General features: G+C 37.3%; 1 protein-coding gene across 1 annotated transcript in view; it reads right to left on the reverse strand.

The window, feature by feature from the left end:
• KLHL20 (kelch like family member 20) overlaps positions 1-24,862 on the reverse strand; it is a 73,855-nt gene that overhangs the window by 27,382 nt on the left and 21,611 nt on the right. Inside the window, exons 3-7 of the mRNA XM_008055922.1 lie at positions 20,248-20,821; positions 10,357-10,515; positions 9,499-9,593; positions 4,966-5,081; positions 2,019-2,202 (exon numbers count right to left, since the gene is read on the reverse strand). Of these exons, the coding sequence (XP_008054113.1) occupies positions 2,019-2,202; positions 4,966-5,081; positions 9,499-9,593; positions 10,357-10,515; positions 20,248-20,821 (1,128 nt within the window). The remainder of the gene's footprint in view (positions 1-2,018; positions 2,203-4,965; positions 5,082-9,498; positions 9,594-10,356; positions 10,516-20,247; positions 20,822-24,862) is intronic.

Below are 24,862 nucleotides of genomic sequence, written 5' to 3' on the forward strand. Positions count from 1 at the left end.
CTCCCCCCTCACCTGGCAGTTTCCCACTACTGCCAATCACTTTCTTATAGTATTATGATAATTGTTTAAGGTCTACTTATGAGTGAGAACATGTGGTACTATGTTTATTTTTCGTTTAAAAAATATAATCAAATTGCTTTTTATAAATGTATAAAATTTTTCTTCAACTTCATTGATTTTTTCTTCTCAATTATTTTTTTTTCTTTCTGCTTTGTTGGGTTGTGCTGCTCTTTTAATAACTTCTTGATTTAAAATCATGATTCATTTATTTTCCATTTTCCTTGTTTCCAAATGCATATGTAATATAAATTTGCCTCTGAGTACTACCTTAGTTGTATTCTGTCTCTCTATCTATAGGCTTAATAATCAATTTATAAATATTTAGGGATTTCTACTCTTTTTTTTTTTAGTTGGAGTCTCACTCTGTTGCTCAGGCTGGATTGCAGTGGCATGCTCACAGTCACTGCAGCCTTGACTTGCTGGGTTCAGGTGATCCTTCCACCTCAGCCTTCCAAGTAGCTGGAATGACAGGCATGTGCCACCATGCCCAGCTAATTTTTTGATTTATTGTAGAGAAGAGGTCTCACCAAGTTGCCCAGGCTGGTCTCAAACCCCTGGGCTCAAGCAATCCTCTCGCCTCAGCCTCCCAAAGTGCTGTGATTATAGGCATTAGCCACCACGTCCAGCATCTACTCCAATTTCTTTAGCCTATCAATTTATTTTTAAGAGTTTGTGTTTTGTTGTTGTCATCATGGTTGTTTTTTTACTTCTATGGAACTGATTCCACTGTTTTTCTTTTTTTTTTTTGAGTTGGAGTCTCACTCTGTCGCCCAGACTGGAGTGCAGTGGCACGCCCCCGGCTACCACAGCCTCGACCTGCCGGGCTTTTGCGATCTTTCTGCCTCAGCCTTCCAAGTAGCTGGAACTACAGGCGCGCACTACCACGCCTGGCTAATTTTTTTTATTTATTGCAGAGATGAGGTCTCGCCAAGTTGCCTGGGCGGGTCTCAAACCTGCGGGCTCAGGCAATCCACTCAGCTTGGCCTCCCAAAGTGCTGGGATTACAGGCTGAGCCACCAAGCCCGGCGTTTTTGTTTTTCTTATTTGTTTTTTCAGCTACACAGTGTATACCTCTAGAACTTGATATGCTGCAGGGTTTCACAGATGTGTTACAGAAAAATTAAGAATTATTGTAAATCAATATAACTGAATAAAAAAATGCTTGCATGCAGTTATTGTAGGCTTCCAATGTGCCCAGGCACTGTGATGGATATTATGGAGAAAGACATTTCAACAATTACAACACAAAGTGATATATTCAAATACGTTTAAAATTCTTATGAAAGAGCAGAGGAACAAGTAACTAACTCACCTGTCTGGTATCATATTAATGAAGGCTTTATGTACCAAATTAACATTTGTGTCTTGAAACAAATGTCTTTTTTTTTTGAGTTGGAGTCTCACTCTGTTGCTCAGGCTGGAGTACAGTGGCACGCTCACTGCCACTACAGCTTCGACCTGCTGGGCTCAGGAGATTGTTCTGCCTCAGCCTTCCAAGTAGCTGGAATTACAGGTGCGTGCCACCATACCTGGCTAATTATTATTTTTTTAATTATAGAGGTGAAGTCTTGCTAGGTTGCCTAGGCTGGTCTTGAACCCCTGGACTCAGGCAATCCTCTTGCCTTGGCCTCCCAAAGTGCTGGGATTGCAGGCGTGAGCCACTGTACCTGGCTGCAAATATGTCTTAAATGGGACAGAAATATCCCGGGGAAGAAAAAGAGGTATAAGGAAGATAGCATGTTCACGGAACTGCAAGAAATTTGGAATGTCAGCAGCAACATGTTTAGGGAAAGGTAGTATGCCATGGGAGAGAGACTGGAAAAATAGGTAGAGATCAGATTGGCTGCCTACTAATGTCACAGACACATTCCTAAAGCATTAAGTCACATCTTCCTGATTTACATCTAAAATAAAACTATACAAATAGTAAAGAAAAACTACAAATTAACCTGACTCACCTTTCAACACTATTGAGATAAGAGGATCCATCATGGCCTCCTACTGCATATAATAAGTCATCAAGGACACTAACCCCAACTCCACATCGCCTTTTGCTCATTGAAGCTACCATTCGCCATTCATTGGTCTGTGGGTCATATCGTTCAACACTGGAAATGGCATCTCCACTGCACCAACCACCAACTGGGAAAGTAAAAGAAATACCTAAGGAGAATACCTAAAGCATAAAGTATAACACTTATTACATATTGCTTGGGCTAACCAAATGTCTCCAGTAGTAGGCCAAAAAACAAGTCATGACTTTAGCTTATTCCACTGGGATTGCTATAATCTTTAATTAATTTCCTAAATAAGTTAGCATCATGTCCATTTTACAAAGGAGAACAATGACACCAATTCAAATAAGATTATGATGTAACGTGGTATATAGTGACTAGAACACTGAATTTAGTTAGAAAACTGGGGATTCTACTAGCTTTGTAATCTTAGGGAAATCTTGTAAACTCTCTGAATCAGTTTCCTCATCTGTAAAATAGTGAATCAAAACTAAAATGTGAAGTAATACCACAATGTATAAAAATACATTATACACCATGACCACGTAGAATTTAAGCCAGGTATGCAACACTGGTTCAACATTAGAAAATTAAAGGAATCCATCACAGAAAGAGGTTAAAAAAGAAAAATCACATAATCTTATCAACAGATGCAGGAAAGGTAACTAACTAAAGTTAACATTTCTTCCTGATAAAAATTCTCAGTAAGCTAGGAACAGAGAGGAACTTCTTCAATTTGGTAAAGAATATCTACAAAAATCCTACAGCCAACATCATACTTAATGGTGAGAAACTCAAAGCTTTCCCACTAAGATCAGGAAGAAGACAAGGATGTCTTCTCTCACCACTGCTGAAAGCATCATACTGGAAATCTTGTTAATGCAATAAAACAAGGAATAAAAGGGATACAATTTGGGAAGGAAGAAATAAAACTGTCTTTGTTCTCAGATGACATGATTATCCATGTAGTAAATCCAAAAGAGAGGCTGGGTGTGGTGGTTCAAGCCTGTGATTCCAGCACTTTGGGAGGCCGAGGTGAGAGGATTATCTGAGCCCAGGGGTTCGAGACCAGCCTGGGCAACCTGGTGAAACCTTGTCTCTACAATTAAAAAAAAATTAGCTGGGCATGATAGCATGCGCCTATAGTTCCAGCTACTTGGAAGGTTGAGGTGGAAGGATCACCTGAGCCCAGTGGGTTGACGCTGCGGTGGCTGTGAGCATGCCACTGCACTCCAGCCTGGGCGACAGAGTGAGACTCCAACTCACAAAAAGAAAATCCCAAAGAGGACTCAGAGTGGTGGCTCACACCTATAATCCCAGCACTTCAGGAGGACAGGCAGGAGGATTGCTTGAGCCTAGGAGTTCAAGATCAGCTTAGGCAACATAGTGAGACCTCGTCTTTAAAAAAAAAAATTAGCTGGGCATGGTGGCACATGCCCGTAGTCCTAGTTGCACAAGAGACTAAGGCAGGAGGATCACCTGAGCTCAGGAGGGCGAGGCTGCAGTGAGCCATAATTATGCCACTGCACTCCAGTCTGGGTGACAGAGTGAGACCCCAACTCAAAAAAGAAAGAAAGAAAGAAAGAAAGAAAGAATACCCCAAAGAATCAGTTTAAAAAAAAACCCTAGAATAATTTAGATAATTAGTTAACTAAACTAATTTAGTATAATTGCTTAAGCAGTTAATTTAGTACAATTTAGCATAATTGCTTAATAATAGCAAGACTGCAGAATGCAAGACTAATATACGCAAGTCAGTCACATCCTCATATACCAGCAATGAACCATTAGAATTTAAAATTAAAAAAATAATACCATTTTCATTAACATCTCCCCAAAATGAAATACTTAGATACAAATCTAACAAAATATGTACAAGATCTATACAAGGAAAACTGCAAAACTCTGATGAAATAATTCAAGAATAAATAAATAGAGAAACATTCCATGTTCACAGATAAGAAGACCCATTGTTGTCAAGATGTCAGTTCTTTCCAACTTGATCCACAGATTCAATTCAATCTCAGTCAAAATCTCAGCAAGTTATTTTGTGCATATTGACAAAGCCCCAGAGATTGCATGGAATTTTCTGATGAAAAGGAATAGAATACTTCTTATGTCAAAATAGGACAACAGAATCAGAGGATGCCCGGAGCATAGAATTACTGACATTTGGAAGCTGAACTACAAAGATTACATTAGGTCCCAGTTAGCTCCATAAATCAGGATTTCAAAAAAATTTAAGAGACTGAATAAGTAAGAAGTTTTACTAAACAGTGAGAAAGCCATTATTCCAGTGAAAAAGAGGTGACATTACATGGACAGAATTAAAGCACCTGAAATGGAAACATTTCAAAGATTCAGGGGCAGATAGTAGAAATAATACAGTGGATTGTCTTGAGCTCAATCTAGGTTAACAGAACCAAGAAAGAATATATCTGTTTGATGTAAGATAATGTTTTTTTGGCAACTCCATGTAATTATGAAGCAACTTGCACACTGGTAAATTAATTAATGCATGTGACTCATCTCAACAGACCATTCACTGCATGACATTTTCATTTATTATTTATTATTTTTGATTTTGTAGAGACGAGGTCTCATCAGGTAATCTCAAGCTCCTGGGCTCAAGTGACCCTCCTGCTATGGCCTCCCAACGTGCTGGGATTTCAGGCATGAGCTACTGTGTCTGGCTAGACATTTTTAGACTTATACAAAAATAGAGTAGTCTTTTGGAGAATACCAGTGTTGGATCATGGGTCAAGCTACATGTTGACTTATTATTTGTTTCTTATGAAAGTAGATATCACAATTGTCCAAAGAATAGTTGAATAACAATTTTTCACATAGGAAAATATTCAGTTCTGTCACAGTATTTTAAGATCCAAACCTGCAAAGAGTACTTCTCCACATCGGATAGGTTTCCGTGGTCTTGTCCTTGGTCCTTGCATTAGTGGTCGTTCTTGAGGCAACAGGAGGTAGTTTTTAGCCTCATCTACCAAGTCTCTGCAGAAAAAAAAATTTGACTTTATTTTAAATGTCTAAATAGCATGGTTAGTCAAGTACTAATATTGTTTAGAAATATATAGGTTGGCAAAGGGGAGCAAGCACAAATAAAACCAAATCATGAATGTCAGCCAGTATTAAAATTGGCACAAGCACAAAAGCAATGATGCTAGTCACACTATGAATTGTGAATTGACTGGCATTTCCATCATGACTTCATATCTCAGAACAAATTTAGCCTAAACTCAACATGCTTAGAACCAATGATAACTTACAAAAAACTAAAAATTACAACTTGATTATCACCTTGCAGAGTTACTGCTTTCTAATATATTTATTTATTTGTTTGTTTGTTTGTTTGTTTATTGAGACAGCATGCACCAATATGCCCAGATAACTTTTGTATTTTTTGTAGAGATGAAGTCTCACCGTGTTTCCCAGGCTGTTCTTGTATCTGGGCTCAAGCGATTCTCTTGCCTTAGCCTCCCAGAGTGCTTGGATTACAGGCATGAGTCACAGCATTTAGCCCTCTAATGAATTTTATTAGATTTTGCAGAATACTGGCAAAATGGCACATCAGCTAGGGTACTAGATATTTGCCAGAATAATTAGAGCAATAAAACTGGGACAAAAGTAGAATTGCTAAAAAGAAATGTTATATTGTCAAAAATTTGCTGTCTGGTAGCATAAGAATGGTTTACTCTCAACAAGTCCACTAAGAGGAACACAGTATTTTTCTCTCTCGCTAAGGTACTTTAAGAAAAGAACCTAGTAATTACATTTGCTAAATACAATACTCTAATATAAGCTATTTGCGTATATACTTATTTTACTTGAGTCCTTAGAGTGACTCAGTGCCTGATTAGTACAAATTCAATCTGTTACTGTTCTCTCTCAACTCTGAAGGTGTTTCCTAAACCATCTCTATTTTCATTCCTCTTATTATTTATGCTGCAAAGGGTAACTCATTCCTGTCCTAGGTAACTTACTCAATCCTAGGCATTAATCCAATAATGAACTTTCAAATATAAGACTTTTAAGGCCCCTACTGAATTTATCTATCTTAAAAACAAAAACATTATGCCAATGATCAAGAGCTTTTTCTAGTTTCCCATACTTAACGACAGACTTTGATCTCCTAATAGCTGGTTAAGTCATTCAAGGGCTCCTAGAAAGAGTATAGTAGAAATATAATACTTAGCAAATCAACACAAAATTAATAGTAAGAACAACACTTACAGCTATGTGCTAGTTCTTGTTTTAAGTGGTTAATATACATAACTCATTTAATCCTCACAGCAGCCTAAGGAAACAGGCACTACTATCATCTCTATAAAGAAATGAGCAAAAAGAGGTTAAAGTAACTTGCCTAAGGTTACACAACTAGTAAATGGTGAGGTCAGGATATCAGGAAAGGTCTTTTTTTTTTTTAACTTTTTTGAATCGAGGTCTCACTCTGTTGCCCAGGCTGGAATGTAATGGCATGATCACGATGATCATGGCTCACAGCAGCCTCAACCTCCTGGGCTCAGATGATTCCTTCATCTTAGCCTCATAAGTAGCTGGGACTACAGGTGCACGCCACCATGCCAGGCTAATTTAAAAATTTTTTTTGTAGTGATGAGGTTTCGCTGTTGTCCAGGCTGGTCCTGAACTCCTAGGCCAAGCAATCTACCCACTTTAGCCTTCCAAAGTGCTGGGATTATAGCATTACTGGCCAGGAAGGATCTTCTTTTAAAAGTGACTTCGTGAGCCAGGCGCAGTAGCTCACGTCTATAATCCTAGCACTTTGGGAGGCAGAGGCAAGAGGAGTGCTGAGCCTTAGGTTTGAGACCAGCCTGGACAACACGGTGAGACCTCGTCTCTACAATAAATAAAAAATTAGCTGGACATGGTGGTGCAAGCCTGTAGTTCCAGCTACTTGGAAGGTTGAAGCAGAAGAATCACCTGAGCCCAGCAGGTTGAGGCTGTGATGACCATGAGCAACATGCCACTGCACTCCAGCCTGGGTGACAGAGTGAGATTCTGACTCAAAAAAAAAGGGGACTCCATGAATACCTTTACAATATGATTTGTGTTTGATAGGGGAAAGGCACCTATGTCCCATTTCTTCAGATTTCAGTATGCATAATTCATAGTTGTTCCTTCTGCTATTGCAAATATTTAGGGGAATTAATTGCCACTGGTTTATGTTTTAAATTTAAAAGATAAATCCATTCAGTTTAACTCTAGCCTGTGGTAAAGGGAAAAATTAATAATAAATATAAAAATAAAACAAACTTCAATCTGTAGAGGAAATGCAAGTGAATTTTTGAGGGGGAGCCCAAGAAAACCTGGAATTTATTTATAAAAAATTGTGTATTTATTCTTTATTTTTGGACTATTTATTTATACATTTTAATTGAAAAAATTGTATATATATTATTATATATAACATGTTATTTTAAAATATGTACACACTGTGGAATGGCAAAATTTGGATAATTAACATATACATTTATCACATACTTTTTTATGATAAGAACACTTAAAAATCTACCTTCTTTGCAATACTTTTTTTTTTTGAGTTAGAGTCTCACTCTGTCACCCAGACTGGAGTGCAGTGGCCATTCCTGGCCACCACAGCCTCGACCTGCCGGGCTCTGGCGATCCTTCCGCCTCAGCCTTTCAAGTAGCTGGAAATACAGGCACACGCTACTACGGCCGGCTGATTTTTTGATTGATTGTAGAGATGAGGTCTCGCCAAGTTGCCCAGGCAGGTCTCGAACCCACGGGCTCAGGCAATCCACTCATCTCAGTCTCCCAAAGGCGTGGGATTACAGGCTGAGCCACCTTCCTATCTAACTGAAATTTTGTATCTTTTGACAAGTATCTCCCTATGTTACCCAATAACGATTATTCTCTTCTCTATTTCTGAGTTACACTTTTTTTTTTTAATTTGTTTAATCAATTTTTTTTAATGATATTGTGCGGTACAGTTAAGGGTTAGGTATACAAATATGCACTGTTCAGGCACCCTTGTTGATAAGAGGTGTCTTATTTATTTATTCTTACATGTTTAAACTTCAGTCACCTTCAAAGTACTCTCTGATGTAATACATCTATCAAGATGATTTTTCCACTACTCAAAACAGTCTTTAACTTGTCCATTTTGAGCCTTTTAGTGCTTCTGCCATTTTTTGTTTCACCTCTTCCATAGCAGCAGAATGTTTCCCTTTGAAGACTTTTTTCTTCCGGGGAAACAAAAAAAAGTTGCTCGGGGTGAAATTGGGTAAACAAGGAGAGTGGGGCATTGGGGTCAGGCTGTTTTTGGTCAAAAACTGTTGAACACTCAGCACAGTGTGGGCTGGTGTGCTCATAAATCACCAGTCATGAAATGGGCAAATGCTTTGAAAGAATCTAAAAAAAAAAAAAATTAACTGAAGCTGAATACAGCATCTCACATCAATGCTAGCTGTACAGAGATGTTGATAGGTAACACCTAGTGGGAGAAGCCTGTTCTACAAAGGACCCCCCTTCCAAGAAGATAATTCTGGTTTTGGGGTCCTACCTTGTATACGTCCTGCCTCTGTTCTAGAATCAGAAGTAATTCCAAATTTCTTTAATCACCAAGGGAAGCCCAAAGGTCATGTAGTTTAAGGAATGCTGAGTACTGATTTGCTCTTTTACTTTTATATTTGGGACATGTTGAGAAAAATAGTTAGAAATGCTGGATGGTTCAGATTTGAACCTAAATCTTAAAATCTGTCAAGCTGGGAAAGTAGTTTATTAAATTTTGTATATAGCTCAGACACAGCCTAGTAAAATAGGCTTTTTCCTCCCTTTGCAAAAGCAGTTAGAATTTCATTAGTCAAAAAATGTCTGGAAACTGCTTCACCTTGTTCTAGTAGAAATTTTTCCATAGCTACTTTAGGACTTTTTTTTAAGAGTCAGGGTCTCATTCTGTCATGGCTCACTTTAGCCTCAACTTCTTGGGCTCAAGTGATCCTTATAAGGTGATAGATCTTTAACTGTCTACAATCTTAGAAAGTGCAGCTGGGCCTATTCCCCAACTAGACATATGTGATAGAATGAAAAAGTGCTCACTGACACAGAGTCAACAGCATTATTTATTCAATTTATCTCAAGAAAAAAATATTAGCAGAGAACTGACTCTTAAATTCAAATTTGCAGTAAAACCTTAGAAATCTACCTCTTTATTGCCACTTCTACACCAATAAGCACCACACATAAAAAACTAATGGAATGGAATACTGGAAGTTCAGTTCTCTCTTCTTCCTTCTCCTCTTGACCCTAGCTCAGAAGAAAAACCTGTTAAATACTGCCCTGGTTTCAGCACCAAGAAATACAATATTTTGGAAGCAATACAAATTAGACATGCCTAGTTACTGACTTTCCCCATATGGGTTACTCATACCTGCATTCTTCATCACTTTTGATGAGGGGATCAGAGCCTACTGTACCCACCAGGAACTTGGGACTAAGCAAAGGCAAACGAACATGTTGCAGCACCTAAGAAAAAACAAACACTATTAGAGGCTTGAGCGTTCATCTGCAAGATATTGAAGAGAAAACATGATCCATGGTCCCCTACTATGCTTCCAATTGTTTTGAAATCTAACTGAATACCATAAATAGAAAGGAGGGAAGGCATCAATACTAAAACTCAATTAAATTTATTCTAACCACCAATTCAGTAATGTAGAATAATCAAAAAGTTAAAAGCACACTAATAGCACTTTAGAATGCTAGTTTAAACTTTCAGCAATATTTTATAAGCTCTTTTATAACTGGACTCAAATTAATGAACAGAAAAATATCCTGTTAAATTGCTAGACTATGGTCACGATAACAAGAATGATCTTACACATTTCACTCACTGACCACTTATGCCCCAAGTCATCCCTTTACTATTCAAAGTGTGGTAGCATTTCCAAGTTATAGGGAAGAGGAAATGTGGTAAGATTTCCAGGCTACAGGGAAAGGCACATCCTTGCTTTTTTGTTGTTCATTTTATACAATTTAAGTTTTGAACTGTGCTACAGCTAAAGTGTAGAAGTGATCCAAAATAGAGGGGAAGCAAAGGAGCAAAAAGCAAACAATAATAAGTAGTCAAAATGTTTCTAAACATTTGCTACTTTGACTACTGGAAACAGGTGCAATTTCTCATTGTCTAATATTAGGGAGAGTGATAATTGTTTAATTTTCCAAGACAAATAATGTTTATTATTTTATCGAGGACAGCAGTTTCTTAGGGAGGTATTTCTATCATCACCTGGGGTAACTGAGGACGTCTTTCTTGAATACTGTATTTGACCCAGGCCATCACTGCATTGAACACTTGCTCTTCACTGCGAACGTTTAGCTCATCACTAGATATTATATCAATGAGTTGATTTGCTGGAAGCAACATGAACTCTTCACTCTCCATTACCTGTTCGAAGTTAGGTAAGAAGAAAAAAAACCTTGATCACATTTACTGTCTCAATATTTGTCTTCAGGATTATGGGGCAAAGCTCTATTCCACAATGGAGCTGAACTTTAAAATAATACCAGAGAAAAAGAAAAGTTAAAAAAGAGAAAAATGTACAGAAGACAATCAAAATTTAGTAAAAATAATCATTTGTGATTCAAGTAATTTATGACTTTTTCTTAAAAATAAAAGATCAAAATAAAAATGTATAGTAAAAATAAGTCAAATTAACTATATCAAATTATAAATCCTGATATATAAGAAGCATATACAAAGTCAGGAAAAGCTTTCAGAGGAAGATTAGTTGTGGAAAGAGCATTATCTAGGGCAGAAATACCTAGGGATCAGTTTAAAAAAAGAATGAGGGTATCAGCAACTCCCCAAGCAAGAATGAATAGAACGAGGAGAATCAGACAAAGAAAAACATCTGAAGACCAAGATATACAACACATATACCAGTGAGAAACTAAAAATGCACCGATAATTTATCTTACCCAAAGTTAGGGACTGTTAGGTGTATATGAAATGGCAATAAGGATATTGTATTGTTGTACAGGCTGACCACAAATTCCAAGATGTTGTAAGTCTATCCATCAGGATGTTGAGTAAGAGGGACAGGGTACAATGCAGAACGGAACAGCTACTGCCACTTTCATGCAGTCTGTTCCCTCACTCAGGAGACTGCGCAACATGTGACATCTATGAGTGCAGGCAGGAAATGGTAAGAGCTTAAATTCCTACTGTGCTATCTCAAATGCAGACTATAGATTCTCTTGGGACAGGGTTATTTTCATACTCATCAAAAAATCAGAATATTTAGCAGAATACGAGATAGACTATAAAATTAATTTAAATATTTGATTAAGAATGTTTTCCTCGAACAAGGCTTCAAATCATCTGAGTGATTTTCTGAGGTCAGGAAATTAAATGGGTAACCTTTAAATTTTAGCTGGAGTTGTTTAGCAAGGTAACTTACCACTGCACTCAATCAGGAATTTAAATTTAATTGGGTACTCTGTATTTTATCTGCCAATCCAATGTTGTTGGGCTATAAAGTCCAGAGCCAAATCTATTTTCCTCTTATTTTTTTGCTCTCTGATTTCTTTACTTAAGTATGGTATCCTGTATGTCTGTGATGTGCCTTGACATTCTTTTTAGAACTTGTCAGAGTATAAATTTTTTTCCCAAAATAATGATTATAAACTAATGCTATATCAATGATCACCAAGTTTAAAGTTTATGAGTAAACTTCTAAGACACTAACAACTCAATAGAAACAATGAGCCTTTAACTTTGGGGTGGGGGGATACATAACACATAAAGGGTACCTGATCCTAAACCAGGGGAAGTGAGGACCAGTTGGAGTTTCAAACTTCACCTACACATAGATTACTTATGTACTAATCATGACTTGTACTCTATGTCTTCAAAATAAAATGAAATATTTTTTTAAAACTCTAGTTAAACAAAAGAAACAATGAGATGGCAGAAAGACATGAAAATTGTTTGTGCTAAAAATGGAGAGTAAAATAATACTTTTGATAGACAAAGACTGGTTAAAATGCCACTTCTTTTTCCACTAGCAACAAAAATATATTAATGTGCCATTAGGGCAAACCTAGCACTGAAACTATCTTTGAACCAAACAACCAGGTTAAGAAAACAATGCTTCAATATAATTGTTCTTTTTTTTGTTTCTTGTTTTTGTTTTTTGATTTGGAATCTCACTCTGTCGCCCAGACTGGAGTGCAGTGGCCACTCCCGGCCACCGCAGCCTCGACCTGCTGGGCTCCGGCGACCCTTCCGCCTCAGCCTTCCCAGTAGCTGGAACTACAGGCACGCACTACCACGCCCGGATAATATTTTGATTTATTGTAGAAATGAGGTCTCACCAAGTTGCCCAGGTGGGTCTCAAACCCGCGGGCTCAGGCAATCCACTCACCTCAGCCTCCCAAAGCTCGGGATTACAGGCTGAGCCACGGAGTCTGGTGAATTGTTCTTATTAATTAGACAAGAGTTTAGAGGAGATCTGAATTTTAAGCCCCACACTACTATGGCAATCAGTTTACTTTTAGTTTATTCAGATGAATGAAGATGCTATTTGAAGGCTAAATAAAGTTGATAACAAACAAGGATGAATAAGCAGAAGTATATGATAAACTTAGTGCTGCTGAGTTTAAAGACAGTTTTAAAATTTATGTTTATGGGAAAGAGTAACATTGGATGATTAAGCTAGGTTTAATAAAATACAAGGAAATTAAACAGATTTGAGTATAGTTTCAAAAATCATTTAAATGACTCTCAAGTGTAAAGCTCCAAATGATGACTTTTTTTTTTTGCACTTACAATGTAGCCATTCTAGTCCATGAACAAGAGGAATTTTTTTTTTTTTTTTAGTTAGAGTCTTACTCGGTTGCCCAGACTGGAGTGCAGTGGCCACTCCGGCCACCGCAGCCTCAACCTGCTGGGCTCCGCGATCCTTCCGCCTCAGCCTTCCAAGTAGCGGGAATTACAGGCGTGTGCTACCACGCCCAGCTAAGTTTTTGACTTATTGTAGAGATGAGGTCTCGCCAAGTTCTCCAGGCGGGTCTCAAACCCGTGGGCTCAGGAATCCACTCACCTCAGCCTCCCAAAGGCGCGGGATTACAGGCTGAGCCACCGAGCCCGGCTTTTTTTATTTTTTATTTTAAAGACGTAGGATACAATTCAGAGTTAGGTAAGGGGGAACATTCCCTGCTGGGATTTCATTATGGTATATAGCAGGTTCACTTTGGAGGCAGGATTAGAACTAGAAGGAATTGCAGAACTTTCTCTACTATCGAGAATATTCTTCAAATATCTGTGAATATATTAGATGTAAAACACAAGTTATAGTTAAAGAAGGACATTTTTTAAAAAAACGAACTTTATTTTATATATTCAAGTAGCCACGACCACCATTAAGATGCAGAACATTACCATTACCCCCAAAACGTTCTAAAGCAGAGAACTTTTAATGTAAAGTCCAAAGCCTTTGACGTCTTATTTTGGAGATCCTCAGTTATTTTTGGAGAGTGGATTTGATATCTGAAAACAGTGGAAAGAATTAGACGTCAAGTCTGTTAAAGAAAGTATGTGAGGAAGTTAGACTGTATTATTTGGAATGAAAAATTAAATGTGACTATAAAATAATGAATGACTCTATCAACTTAATGAGGTATAAACCTCACTAATAATGGTATATCCCTTTAATATTTTGTTGAAATTAATTACTAATTGTCAAGAATTTTGGCAACTAAGTTCATGAGAGATACGGATCTATAGTTGTCTTTTAATATCTGTGGTTTTAATCAGGGTAATTTTGGCCTTATAAAATGAGTTGGCAATTTCCTCCTCCTTTTTCCAAAAGACATTGTATAGGATTGGTTAGCACAAGGAAATAAAAGACTGATATCACTTATGAATAGTAACGTAAAAACACTAAATTAAATGTTAGTGAATAGATTCCAACATCATGTTAACGGAACACATAATTGGAGACTTGCTTGTGTCAGGACTTTTCTGGTATGAAACTTTTGCCTGTCTTTTGTTTCCTCTCTTCTTTCTCCAATAAACTTTGTTTTAAAACTTTAAAAAACAAAGAAAACAGTACACCATAATTAAAAAGTATATACCAATAATACAAAAATGCTTCATTTTTAGGATTCCATTCATGTAATTCATATTAACAGATTTAAGGAAAAAATTCAAATAATTATGTCCATAAATACTGAAAAAGCCTTTGACAAAATTCAACGTTGCTCCTAATAAAAAGCATTCAAGAGAACAGAAATTGTTGGACATGGACACTTTCTTAACATGATAATATTTACACCACAATCCTAGAGCCAGTGTATTACTTAATTAAAACACCAGAAGCATTCCCACTAAAGTGAGAAATAATGCATAGTATTTCCATTACTATTTAACATTTTATTGGAAGTTTTAATTCAAGCAATTAGACAAAAGAAAATAATTAGAGACATTAGCAATTGAATAAAAAAGTAATAAAACTACTAATATGCAGATGAATAATAGGATTCCAATAAAATTGTTAAGAATCAATACTAAAAGTAACTCAAAGAATAATTCAATGAGACAGCTTTCATATTCATTAATGACAACCCCCAATTAGAAGAAATAATGGAGGAGAAAAATTTATTTACGATAGTAACCAAAAATATACTTAGCAATAAACTTAAAAAGAAATGTATAAAATCTAGATGAATAGAACTATAAAAAAATTCCTGAGATACAAAAATACAATTCAAAACATATATCTTGTTTTTGAATAGGACAACTCAACATCATAAAAATGACTGTTCTTAACTTATAAATTAATATGATCCCAATAAATATACCAACAAGTTGTTTTCTTGGAGCTGAATAAGGTGATAATAAAGTTCATCTGGAAAAATAAACATGCAAGAAAGCTAGGAAAACACTGAAAAAAAAGAGTTATATGGGGTAGGAGTGAGGGAAGAGTCACTAGCCCTGTCACATATTAAAATACATTACCAAGCCTTAATTAAACCATAATAGAAATAGACTATCGTACTGGTACACAGCCTAGAACAGATGGTCCAAAAACAAGTACATAGAGAAATTCAGTATATAATAAAGATGCTATGGCAAATCACTGGGGCAAAGAAAGACTTCTAAACAAATGCTTTTGGGACTAGATGGCCATTTAGAAAAATATAAAATTAGTCCCATATTTCACACTATACAGAAAGATAATCTCAGAGAGACCATGTACATGCTAGAAAAAAAATTTGTAAATTTCTCTGTAAACTAGGTTTAGGGAAGACTTTCAAACTCTGCCTCATTGATACAAATTCACAAGAATTATAAAAAATGGTCCTTAAACATATGAAAGATGTTTAACTTCATTTAAGTAAATTAAAACTACACTGAGAGCCGGGCTCGGTGGCTCAGCCTGTAATCCAGCGCCTTGGGAGGCTGAGGTGAGTGGACTGCCTGAGCCCGCGGGTTCGAGACCTGCCTGGGCAACTTGGTGAGACCTCATCTCTACAATAAATCAAAAAATTAGCAGGGTGTAGCACGCGCCTGTAGTTCCAACTACTTGGAAGGCTGAGGCGGAAGGATCGCCGGAGCCCAGCAGGTCGAGGCTGCAGTGGCCAGAAGCGGCTACTGCACTCCAGTCTGAGCGACGGAGTGAGACTCCAACTCAAAAAAAACAAAACAAAACAAAAAACTACACTGAAATTCCATTCCCATCCATTAAATTAACAAAAATTCAGAAGGCTGACAATACAATCTGTTGATAAGGCTGTGGGGAAACAGTATTACCGGTGGGAATGGTTCAATCCCTATAGCGGGGAATTTGGTGATACTTAACAAAATTACATATACAGTTAAACTTTGACCCTGTAATCTCTAGGAATTTACCCTGAAGATAAACCTCCAACAAAACTGATAAATTCATATACAAGGCTATTCATTGCAATATTATTTGTAATGACAAATATTGAAAACTACCTAAATGCTAAAACACTGAGACTAGTTAAATAAACAGTAGTCCATCCACATTAGTACAATGCAGTTAATAAAGAAAGAATAAGGAAGAACATGATGAACTAATGTGTGGAATAAATTTCAGAATGTATTACGCAAAAGGCAAAGTGCAACACAGAATAAATAGCAGGGCACCTTTTGTGTAGGAAAGACATGGAAATAAGAAAATATATACGTATCTGTTTAATTTTGCAAAAAGACACAGAGGAAGAACCTTCCAACCATCAAAACAATAATCTACTGAACAGAATGGGTCCATGAGTTCATAGTGCTAGTCAATCAATCAAATCAATCAATAAGGGACCAAAAAGTATTTCTTTTTTTATTTTTTACTTTTTGAGTTGGAGTCTCGTTCTGTCACCCCGGTTGGAGCGCAATGGCACACTCATGGCCAACCCAGTGTCCACCTCCTGGACTCTGGCAATCCTTCCGCCTCAGCCTTTCAAGTAGCCAGAACTACACAGAACTACAGGCCCGGCTATTTTTGATTTATTGTAGAGACGAGGTCTCGCCAAGTTGCCCAGACTGGTCTCCAACTGTGGGCTCAGGCAATCCACTCGCCTCGGCCTACGAAAGTGCTGGGATTACAGGCCAAGTCACCAAGCCTGACCCAAAAAGTATTTCTTACAGCTGAATATAAATAGGCAAGTAAGTGGAGTTTATAAAGAAAACTACCGCATTGCAACCATCATAGTTAAGAGTTCAGGAGTAAAGGAATATAAAAGCAAAGGAGTAAAGGAACATAAAAGGAACACAGGAGTGTTTAGGAGCAAAAAAATATGGTATGTATGATATATCATATACTCTCCAATTGTTCAGAAAAAATTTTATAGAGCAAGGAGAGAGTAATAAAGTAAATAAGGCAAAATATTAACAATTGGTTAATTTGGGTAAAGGGTATAAAAACGTTTTGTCTTATCCCTACAATTTCTAGTAAATTTAAATTTTTTCAAATAAAGTTTAAAAATTACTTTTTCCAATCTGATAGGCTAAAATGTGGCATCTAGCTTAGAAGTATGTTTCTTTAGTTATATGTGAGGTTGAGCATCTTTTCACATTTATTTTCCATTGGACTTTTTTTTTAACATATTGTTTATTATCTCTTTGCCTATTTTGCATATTTTTTTCAAACTGAGTTTGTATGACCTTTACATGAATTAGTATTTTTCTGTTATGTATGCTCCAAACAGGTTTGCTGAATTTGACACAGATTTTATTTTTAGTTCATGGTGCTTTTTGTTACAAAAAAATTTTAACTTTTATGCAAATTTATAGTTTCTGGGTTGCATCCTGCTTCGATCTTTCTGTACCCTCAAAATGTTTGTAATGTTTTAATATTTCTTAAGGTTAATGGTCCTAATACTAACTTTCAGAAAACTTCTGCTTACTCTAGCATACATATATATATTCTCTCCTTGTTAAAACAATCCCCATTCTTTGCATTTCATGCCTGAAGCTTGTTCTTCTCTCTTCTCGAGGTATTCCCAGTTACCTTTGCTAACTTCCCTCAAAACTGGAGAAATTTTAGGGCCTTTCTTTTTTCTCCTCCCTTCATTTTGCATTGGTTTGTGATATACTTTTGGTACAAAAAAGTTTTACATTTTTATGCACTCTGATTAATCTTTGCCTATATAGCTTCTGGGTTATATCATGCTTGAAAAGGATTAGGCCCTGGCTTAATTACTATGTTGATGACTCCTAAATTTTAATTTCAGCCTAACCTCTTGTCTAAGGAACAAAAACAGTTCTTGTTCAATGTATCTACTTAGATTTGTTACAGGTGTCTCAAACCGAACACATCTAAACCAGAATCCATGGCCTTACTCCCTCAAGCTGTTCTTTTCTCTAGTACTCCTATAGTCCAAATTCCCAGATGTAAGACTGCTGAGCCAAAAATGGGCACAAAAAGTGTATAGTTTGGTAGTACTGACAAACTCCTTTTCAAAAGAGTTGTGCCAATTTATACTCTTATTAGCAATGTTCTTATTTCCCCATGGCCTTGCCAACAGGTTATACAATCAAATTTCTGGATATTTTGTAATCTCACAGATAAAAAATAGTACTTTGGTATAGTTTTGTTTCAGATATTTGAACAAACAAGAGCAGATTTTCATATGTTTAAGAAAAATCTAAATGTCTTTTCTGTTTACTGCCCATTTTTCTGTTAGGTCATTGGTTATTGACCAACAGGAACACTTGATATATTAAAGAGATTAACTTTTTGTCTGTGATATGAATTGCAAATATTTTTCCCTAGTTTGTCTTTGACTTTTGTCTTGTTATTGTTGTTTTCTGTTTTACCACGAAGAAAATTTTGATCTGTATGTAGTCAAACCTATAAATTTTGTCTTCTGTCTCTTCTGGGTTAGTCAATTAGAAAGACTTTCTTCAAGATTATAAAGGAAATGTTCCATGTCATCTTGTATTTTCATGGTTTCATTTTGTATGTTTAAATCTTTGATCCATTGGGGATTATTCTGGTGGACAGAAGGATAATATTAAAGTATAAAACAGACCATATTTTTCCTTTGTTTAAAATCCTTTAATGTGGCTGGGCGCAGTGGCACGCACCTGTAATCCCAGCACTTTGGGAGGCAGAGGTGAGAGGTTTGCCTGAGTCCAAAGGTTAGAGACCAGCCTGGGCAACTTGGCAAGACCTCGTCTCTACAATAGATCAAAAAATGAGCTGGGTGTGGTGGTGCATGCCTGTAGCTCGAGCTATTTGGAAGGCTGAGGAGGAAGAATCATCTGAGCCTAGCAGGTCGAGGCTGCAGTGGCCGTGAGCATGCCACTGCACTCTAGCCTGGTGACAAAGTGAGACTCAGACTCAAAAACAATAAAAAACCAAAAAAATCCTTTAATGCTTTTCTGGCACTCTCAAGATTTAATCTCAAATTCTTAACATGGTCTATCAACTTCAGTATGATTTGGCCCTCTTCTTTTTGTGAAATCATCATATAACCTCATCTACCCCCTTGCTCTTTGTGTTTCTTTCAGTTCTCAAACTGGTTATGATTTTTAATGTCTCAGAATTTTATATGAGCTGTTCCAGAATCAAAATTAAATTTTTCTGTCATACACATTTAAAATCATCCAACAGCCGGGCTCGGTGGCTCAGCCTGTAATCTCGTGCTTTGGGAGGCTGAGGTGAGTGGATTGCCTGAGCCCACGGGTTCGAGGCCCGCCTGGGCAACTTGGCGAGACCTCATCTCTACAATAAATCAAAAAATTAGCCGGGCGTGATAGCGTGAGCCTGTAGTTCCAGCTACTTGGAAGGCAACAGAGTGAGACTCCAACTCAAAAAAAAAGAAAAAGAAAAAAAAATCATGTAGGGCTGCTTCTTTGTAGCATCCATTATAATTAATTATTTGTGTAATTAAGCACTGAATGATTATCTTACCAGCTAGAGTATGAACTCTATGAGTACAGAGACTCTAGATTTCTTGTTCATTACTATAGCCTATGTTCCCAAGCACAGTGGCTGAAACATAGTAGCTTTCCAAATATTTGTTAACAGAATGAACAAGTGAAAGAGCAGATTTAGTGAAAATTCTTTTGGTAACATCTAAATCTATTTTTTCTTAGTTCACCAAATAACCTCTCATCTATCATTTATTCTGAATAATCCACATAATCAGAAAGGAAACATCTTACACAAATGACTGGTACCAGGTAATCCTATCAGGTACAAATCCTCTTATGGATTAATATACTGTTTTTTGGCTTATAAGTTACTGTTTTTTGGCTTATAAGTTAGGTTGTTATGAGAATCAATCATGAAACTTCAACTTTTTTTATGGAACACAAAATTGGAACTCTAAAATAAAAATCAGGTTTAGAATTTATTTATTTATTTATTTATTTAAAAAATAGAGATGGAGTCTCGCTATGTTGTCCAGGGTGGTCTTGAACTCCTAGCCTCAAGCGATCCTCCTACCTCAGCCTCCCAAAGTGCTGGAATCACAGGGGTAAGCCACCATGCCCAGCCAAGGTTTAGGATTTATAACAACACAGTTCTTTGATATTATAAGTTAAATCAACACTAAATACCCATGCATTTGTTAGCAGAATGTGAACACATATTGCTCTCTTGAAATAGGTTATTTGAATGCATTTAAATCACCAAGCACAACTCACCTCTTGAAAGTTATGCTGAGTGAACTTGTCTGCTATCCTTAGCAACTCACGACACGAATGTGTGTCAGCAAAAGCCCGAATGCCCAGACAGTTAGAGGGATCCAATTGTCTCTTTAAGAATTCACAGCAGGCTTCCTGTATTTCTGCCAGCTGGAGGAGGCAAGCAGCTGGCAAAAGGGTCTGAACATTGCCCTCTTCTACAGTTATTTGGGAAGTATATGCAAAGTCAATCAGTAGTTCCATAGCCCTCTCATCTATGTCTCGAATCACTACTTCTGTCTGACGGCTCTCTGCCAATTCTCCTGTAAACATAGCTCGGAAGTAGGGACTACACGCTGACAAGATGACTCGATGGGCATATATCTTCTTAGTGCCCACAACTAACACCACGTCACATAGTTCCCGGTGCTTTCTCAGAAGGTTAATCACTTCTAAAGTTTGTCGAGGGTGCTTGTCTGAGATATAGGGCATGCGGGCAGGTTGGGGAACCCCTTCTGGCAGTTTGTTGGGGTCTCCAAGGGTGCAGCGGCTTGTTACATCCATTCCAGTCTCTCCTGGTCGAATGTTGGTACACCTACAGGAATGAGGGTGGAGGGAGAAAAGATGACAATATTATTATAAGCTCACTTCTGCCCTAAAACGTTCATAGGTTAAGAGATGGGAAAACCTGCAATAACCAAAAAAAGAGAGCTAGGTCCCCAAAGAGTTCCCATTCTAAAAATTCTAGAACTTGCCAACTTCCTTAAAGTCTCTTAAAGAATGAATTGCATTAATTCCAAGTCAGAGCACTTCCACTATACACTGCCATAAAATAAAGAACAATTCCTTTTTCATCCCAGAAACAATCAGTCTGTCTTGGGTCATATCTCTTATAACATTAATAAAAATTTATTTTATAAATTTATAAATGCTCTTCTGTGTACAAAACAGACCTATGAACTTAAATTCCTAAACATGATTTAATGAAAATCTTGATATTTGTTATATTCTAAAACAGCTGGTGCTTATTTCTCACATTCACTAGGTGATATTTTGAATTTTTTGAAGGTTCAGCACAAAATCTGTAAAATATAGCTCATGCTACAGGAAAAGATCAGAACGAAAATACACCAGGGTCTACAAAATTAGCTTCATATTTAATACTATATTTCCTTGATTTTAAGATGCATATTCTTCATAATTTAATATTTAACAAAAACTGGAAATCATCTAATGCTGATATCAAAGAAACTTGCCGGCTACCAGATAAAGAAGTTGTCGCTGCTTCTACATGGGAATTTTAGCTATACTACTCGAAATAGATAACAGAATTTCCAAAACTAAGAGAGGTCAATGTGACAGATTCTTATGTTAGAAGATTATAACTGTTTAGGATTTGAGAGCTTCTGGTTAGCTTTCAAGGGAAGAAACTTTAATCCAATTGATATGTAATTCATTTAAAAAGTCATAATTTAACCAAATAGGTATGTGTCTTTGTTATGTCTCAAAATTATACAGTCAATTACAATGGTTCTAAAGAAGTAAACACACACACACACACACACACACACACACACACACACACACACACACAACCAGAAAGCACAAAATGGGTTATATAAAGTAGCATGCTACTGTAATGTTACAGAAACTTGCTAAGAACCAAATATAATTCATAATTCTTTAGTCTTTGAATGAGAGGAAGGTTTACAATCAAAGTTTAATTATATTACTGAAGAAAAATGATTACGGGTGTACATTGTTTTATTGTGCTTTGCTTTATTGCCCTTCACAGATAATGTGATTTTTTACAAACTGCAGGTTGTGGGACCCCTAAATCCAGCAAGTCTATTGGTGCTATTTTTCCAAAAGCCATCTGCTCACTTCGGGTCTGTGTCACATTTTTGTGATTCCTGCAATATTTCAAATATTTTCATTATTATTATATCTGTCACGGTGATCAGTCATCTTTGATATTTTTTCTTCTTTGAGTTGGAGTGTCACTCTGTCACCTAGGCTGGAGTGCAGTGGCATGCTCACAGCCACCGCAGCCTTGACTCACTGGGATCAAGTTATCCTTCTGTCTCAGTCTTCCAAGTAGCTGGAACTACAGGAGCGTGCCACTATGCCTGGCTAATTTATTGTAGAGACAAGGTCTTACCATGCTTCTCAGTCTGGTCTCGAACCCCTGAGCTCAGGCAATCTTCTTGCCTCCACCTCCCAAACTGCTAGGATTGCAGGCATGAGCCACTACACACGGCTGATCTTTGATGTTATTACTGTTAATTCTGTGGCACTCCGAACTGCACCATATCAAACTTAATAAATGTGTGTGTTCTGACTGTTACACCAACTGGATACTTCCTCATATCTCTCCCTCTCCTTGGGCCTCCCTATCCCCTGAGACACAACAATATTGAAATTAGGCCAATTAGTAAATATACATTGTTTTCTAAGTGTTCAAGTGAAAATAAAAGTTGCACGTCTCTCACCTTAAATCAAAAGCTAGAAATGACTAAGCTAAGGAAGATATGTTGAAAGTCAAGACAGGTGGAAAGCTAAGACCCTTGCACCAAATGCCAGGTTGTGTATGTAAAGAAAAAGTTCTTGAAGGAAACTGAAAGTGCTACTCCACTGAACACATGAATAACAAAAAGGCAAAACAGACTTATTGCTGATAAGGAGAAAGTTTGAGTGGTTGGATAAAAGATCAAACCAGTCATAACATTCCCTTAAACCAAAGCCTAATCCAGAGCAAGGTCCTAACTCTCTTCAATTCTATGAAGGCTAAGGGAGGAGAGGATGCTTCAGTTGGAGGCTAGCAGAGGTTGGTTCATGGGGTAATGAAAGAAGCCACCTCCAAAACATAAAATTGCATGGCGAAGCAGCAAGTGCTGAAGTGGGAAGCTGAAGCAAGTTACCCAGAAGAGCGAGCTAAGATCATTGATGAAGATTTTCAATGTAGAGGAAACAGCTTTATATTGGTCATATATAAGATGTCATTTAGAACTTTCATAGCTAGAAAGGACAAGCCAATGCCTAGCTTCAAGTTTCAAAGGACACAGGGACTCTCTTATTAGGGGACAATGCTCATTTGTCATTCCAGAACTACTAGAGTCCTTAAGAATTGTGTGACATCTACTCTGCCTATTTTTTTTTTTTAAGTTGGAGTCTCACTCTGTCGCCCAGACTGGAGTGCAGTGGCCGCTCCCGGCCACCGCAGCCTCGACCTGCTGGGCTCCGGCGATCCTTTCGCCTGTCTTCCAAGTAGCTGGAACTACAGGCATGTGCTACCACACCCGGCTAATTTTTGGTTTATTGTGGAGATGAGGTCTTGCCAAGTTGCCCAGGCGGTTCTCGAACCTGTGGGCTCAGGCAATCCACTCATCTCAGCCTCCCAAAGTGCTGGGATTACAGGCTGAGCCACCGGGCCCGGCTTACTCTGCCTATATTCTATAAATGGAACAAAAAAAGCCTGATGACAGCATGTAAGTTTACAGCATGGCTTGTTGAGTATTTTAAGCCCACTGTTGAGACCTACTGCTCAGAAAATAAGATACCTTTCAAAATATTACTGTTCATTGACAATGCAATCTGATGAAGATGTACAAGGAGATGAATACTGTTTTCATGCCTGCTAACATATCATCCATTCTGCAGCCAATGCATCAAGGAGCCATTTTAATTTTTGAGTCTTATTATTTAAGAAATACATTTTTTAAGGCTATAGCTTTCATAGATAGTAATTCCTCTGATGGATCTGGGCAAAGGAAATTGAAAACTTTATAGAAAGGATTTACTGTTCTAGGTGCCACTAAGAACATCCATGATTTATAAGTAGAGGTCAAAATATCCACATTAACAGGAGTTTGAAAGAATCTGATTCCAAATGTCATGGATGACTTCAAGACTTCAGTGGAAGCAACTGCAGATGTCATAGAAATAGTAAAATAACTAGAATTAGAAGTAAAGACTGAAGATGTGACTGAACTGCTGCAATCTCATCATGAAATTTGAAGGAATGAGGTGTTGTTTCTTAGGGATGACCAAAGAAAGTGGTTTCTTGAAATGGAACACACTCCTGGCGAAGATGCTGCTATTCGAAAACAGTATTTTTGGAATAACAACAAAGCATTTTTGGAATAACAACAAAGGATTTAGAACATTATGTAAATTTAGTTGATAAAACAGCAGCAGAGTTTGAGAGGATTGACTCCAATTCTGAAAGATGTTCTATTGTGGGTAAAATGTCAAACAGCAGCAGATACCACAGAGAAAGCTTTCTCTTCCTTTCAGAAGAGTTGACTGACCTGACAAACTTTGCTGCTATCTTAAGAAACTGTCATATTTACATCCATTAAAGTACACAGTAAAAAAAAAAAAAAAGGAAATGACACAGCTACGCTAGGCTTCAGCAACCAAAACCCTCAGCAGCCATCAACATCAAAGCAAAACTCCCCATCAGCAAAAATACTACAACTTGTTGAAGGCTCAGATGACCCCTAGAATTTTTTATTTTTTAATTTTTATTTAAAAAAATTTTTTTTTGAGTTGGAGTCTCACCCTGTCACCCAGGCTGGAGTGCAGTGGCATGCTCCCAGCCACCACAGCCTCGACCTGCTGGGCTCAGGCAATC

Source organism: Carlito syrichta, unplaced genomic scaffold (genome assembly GCF_000164805.1).
Source record: "Carlito syrichta isolate Samal-C Ts95f unplaced genomic scaffold, Tarsius_syrichta-2.0.1 Scaffold302029, whole genome shotgun sequence".
Lineage (NCBI taxonomy): Eukaryota > Metazoa > Chordata > Mammalia > Primates > Tarsiidae > Carlito > Carlito syrichta.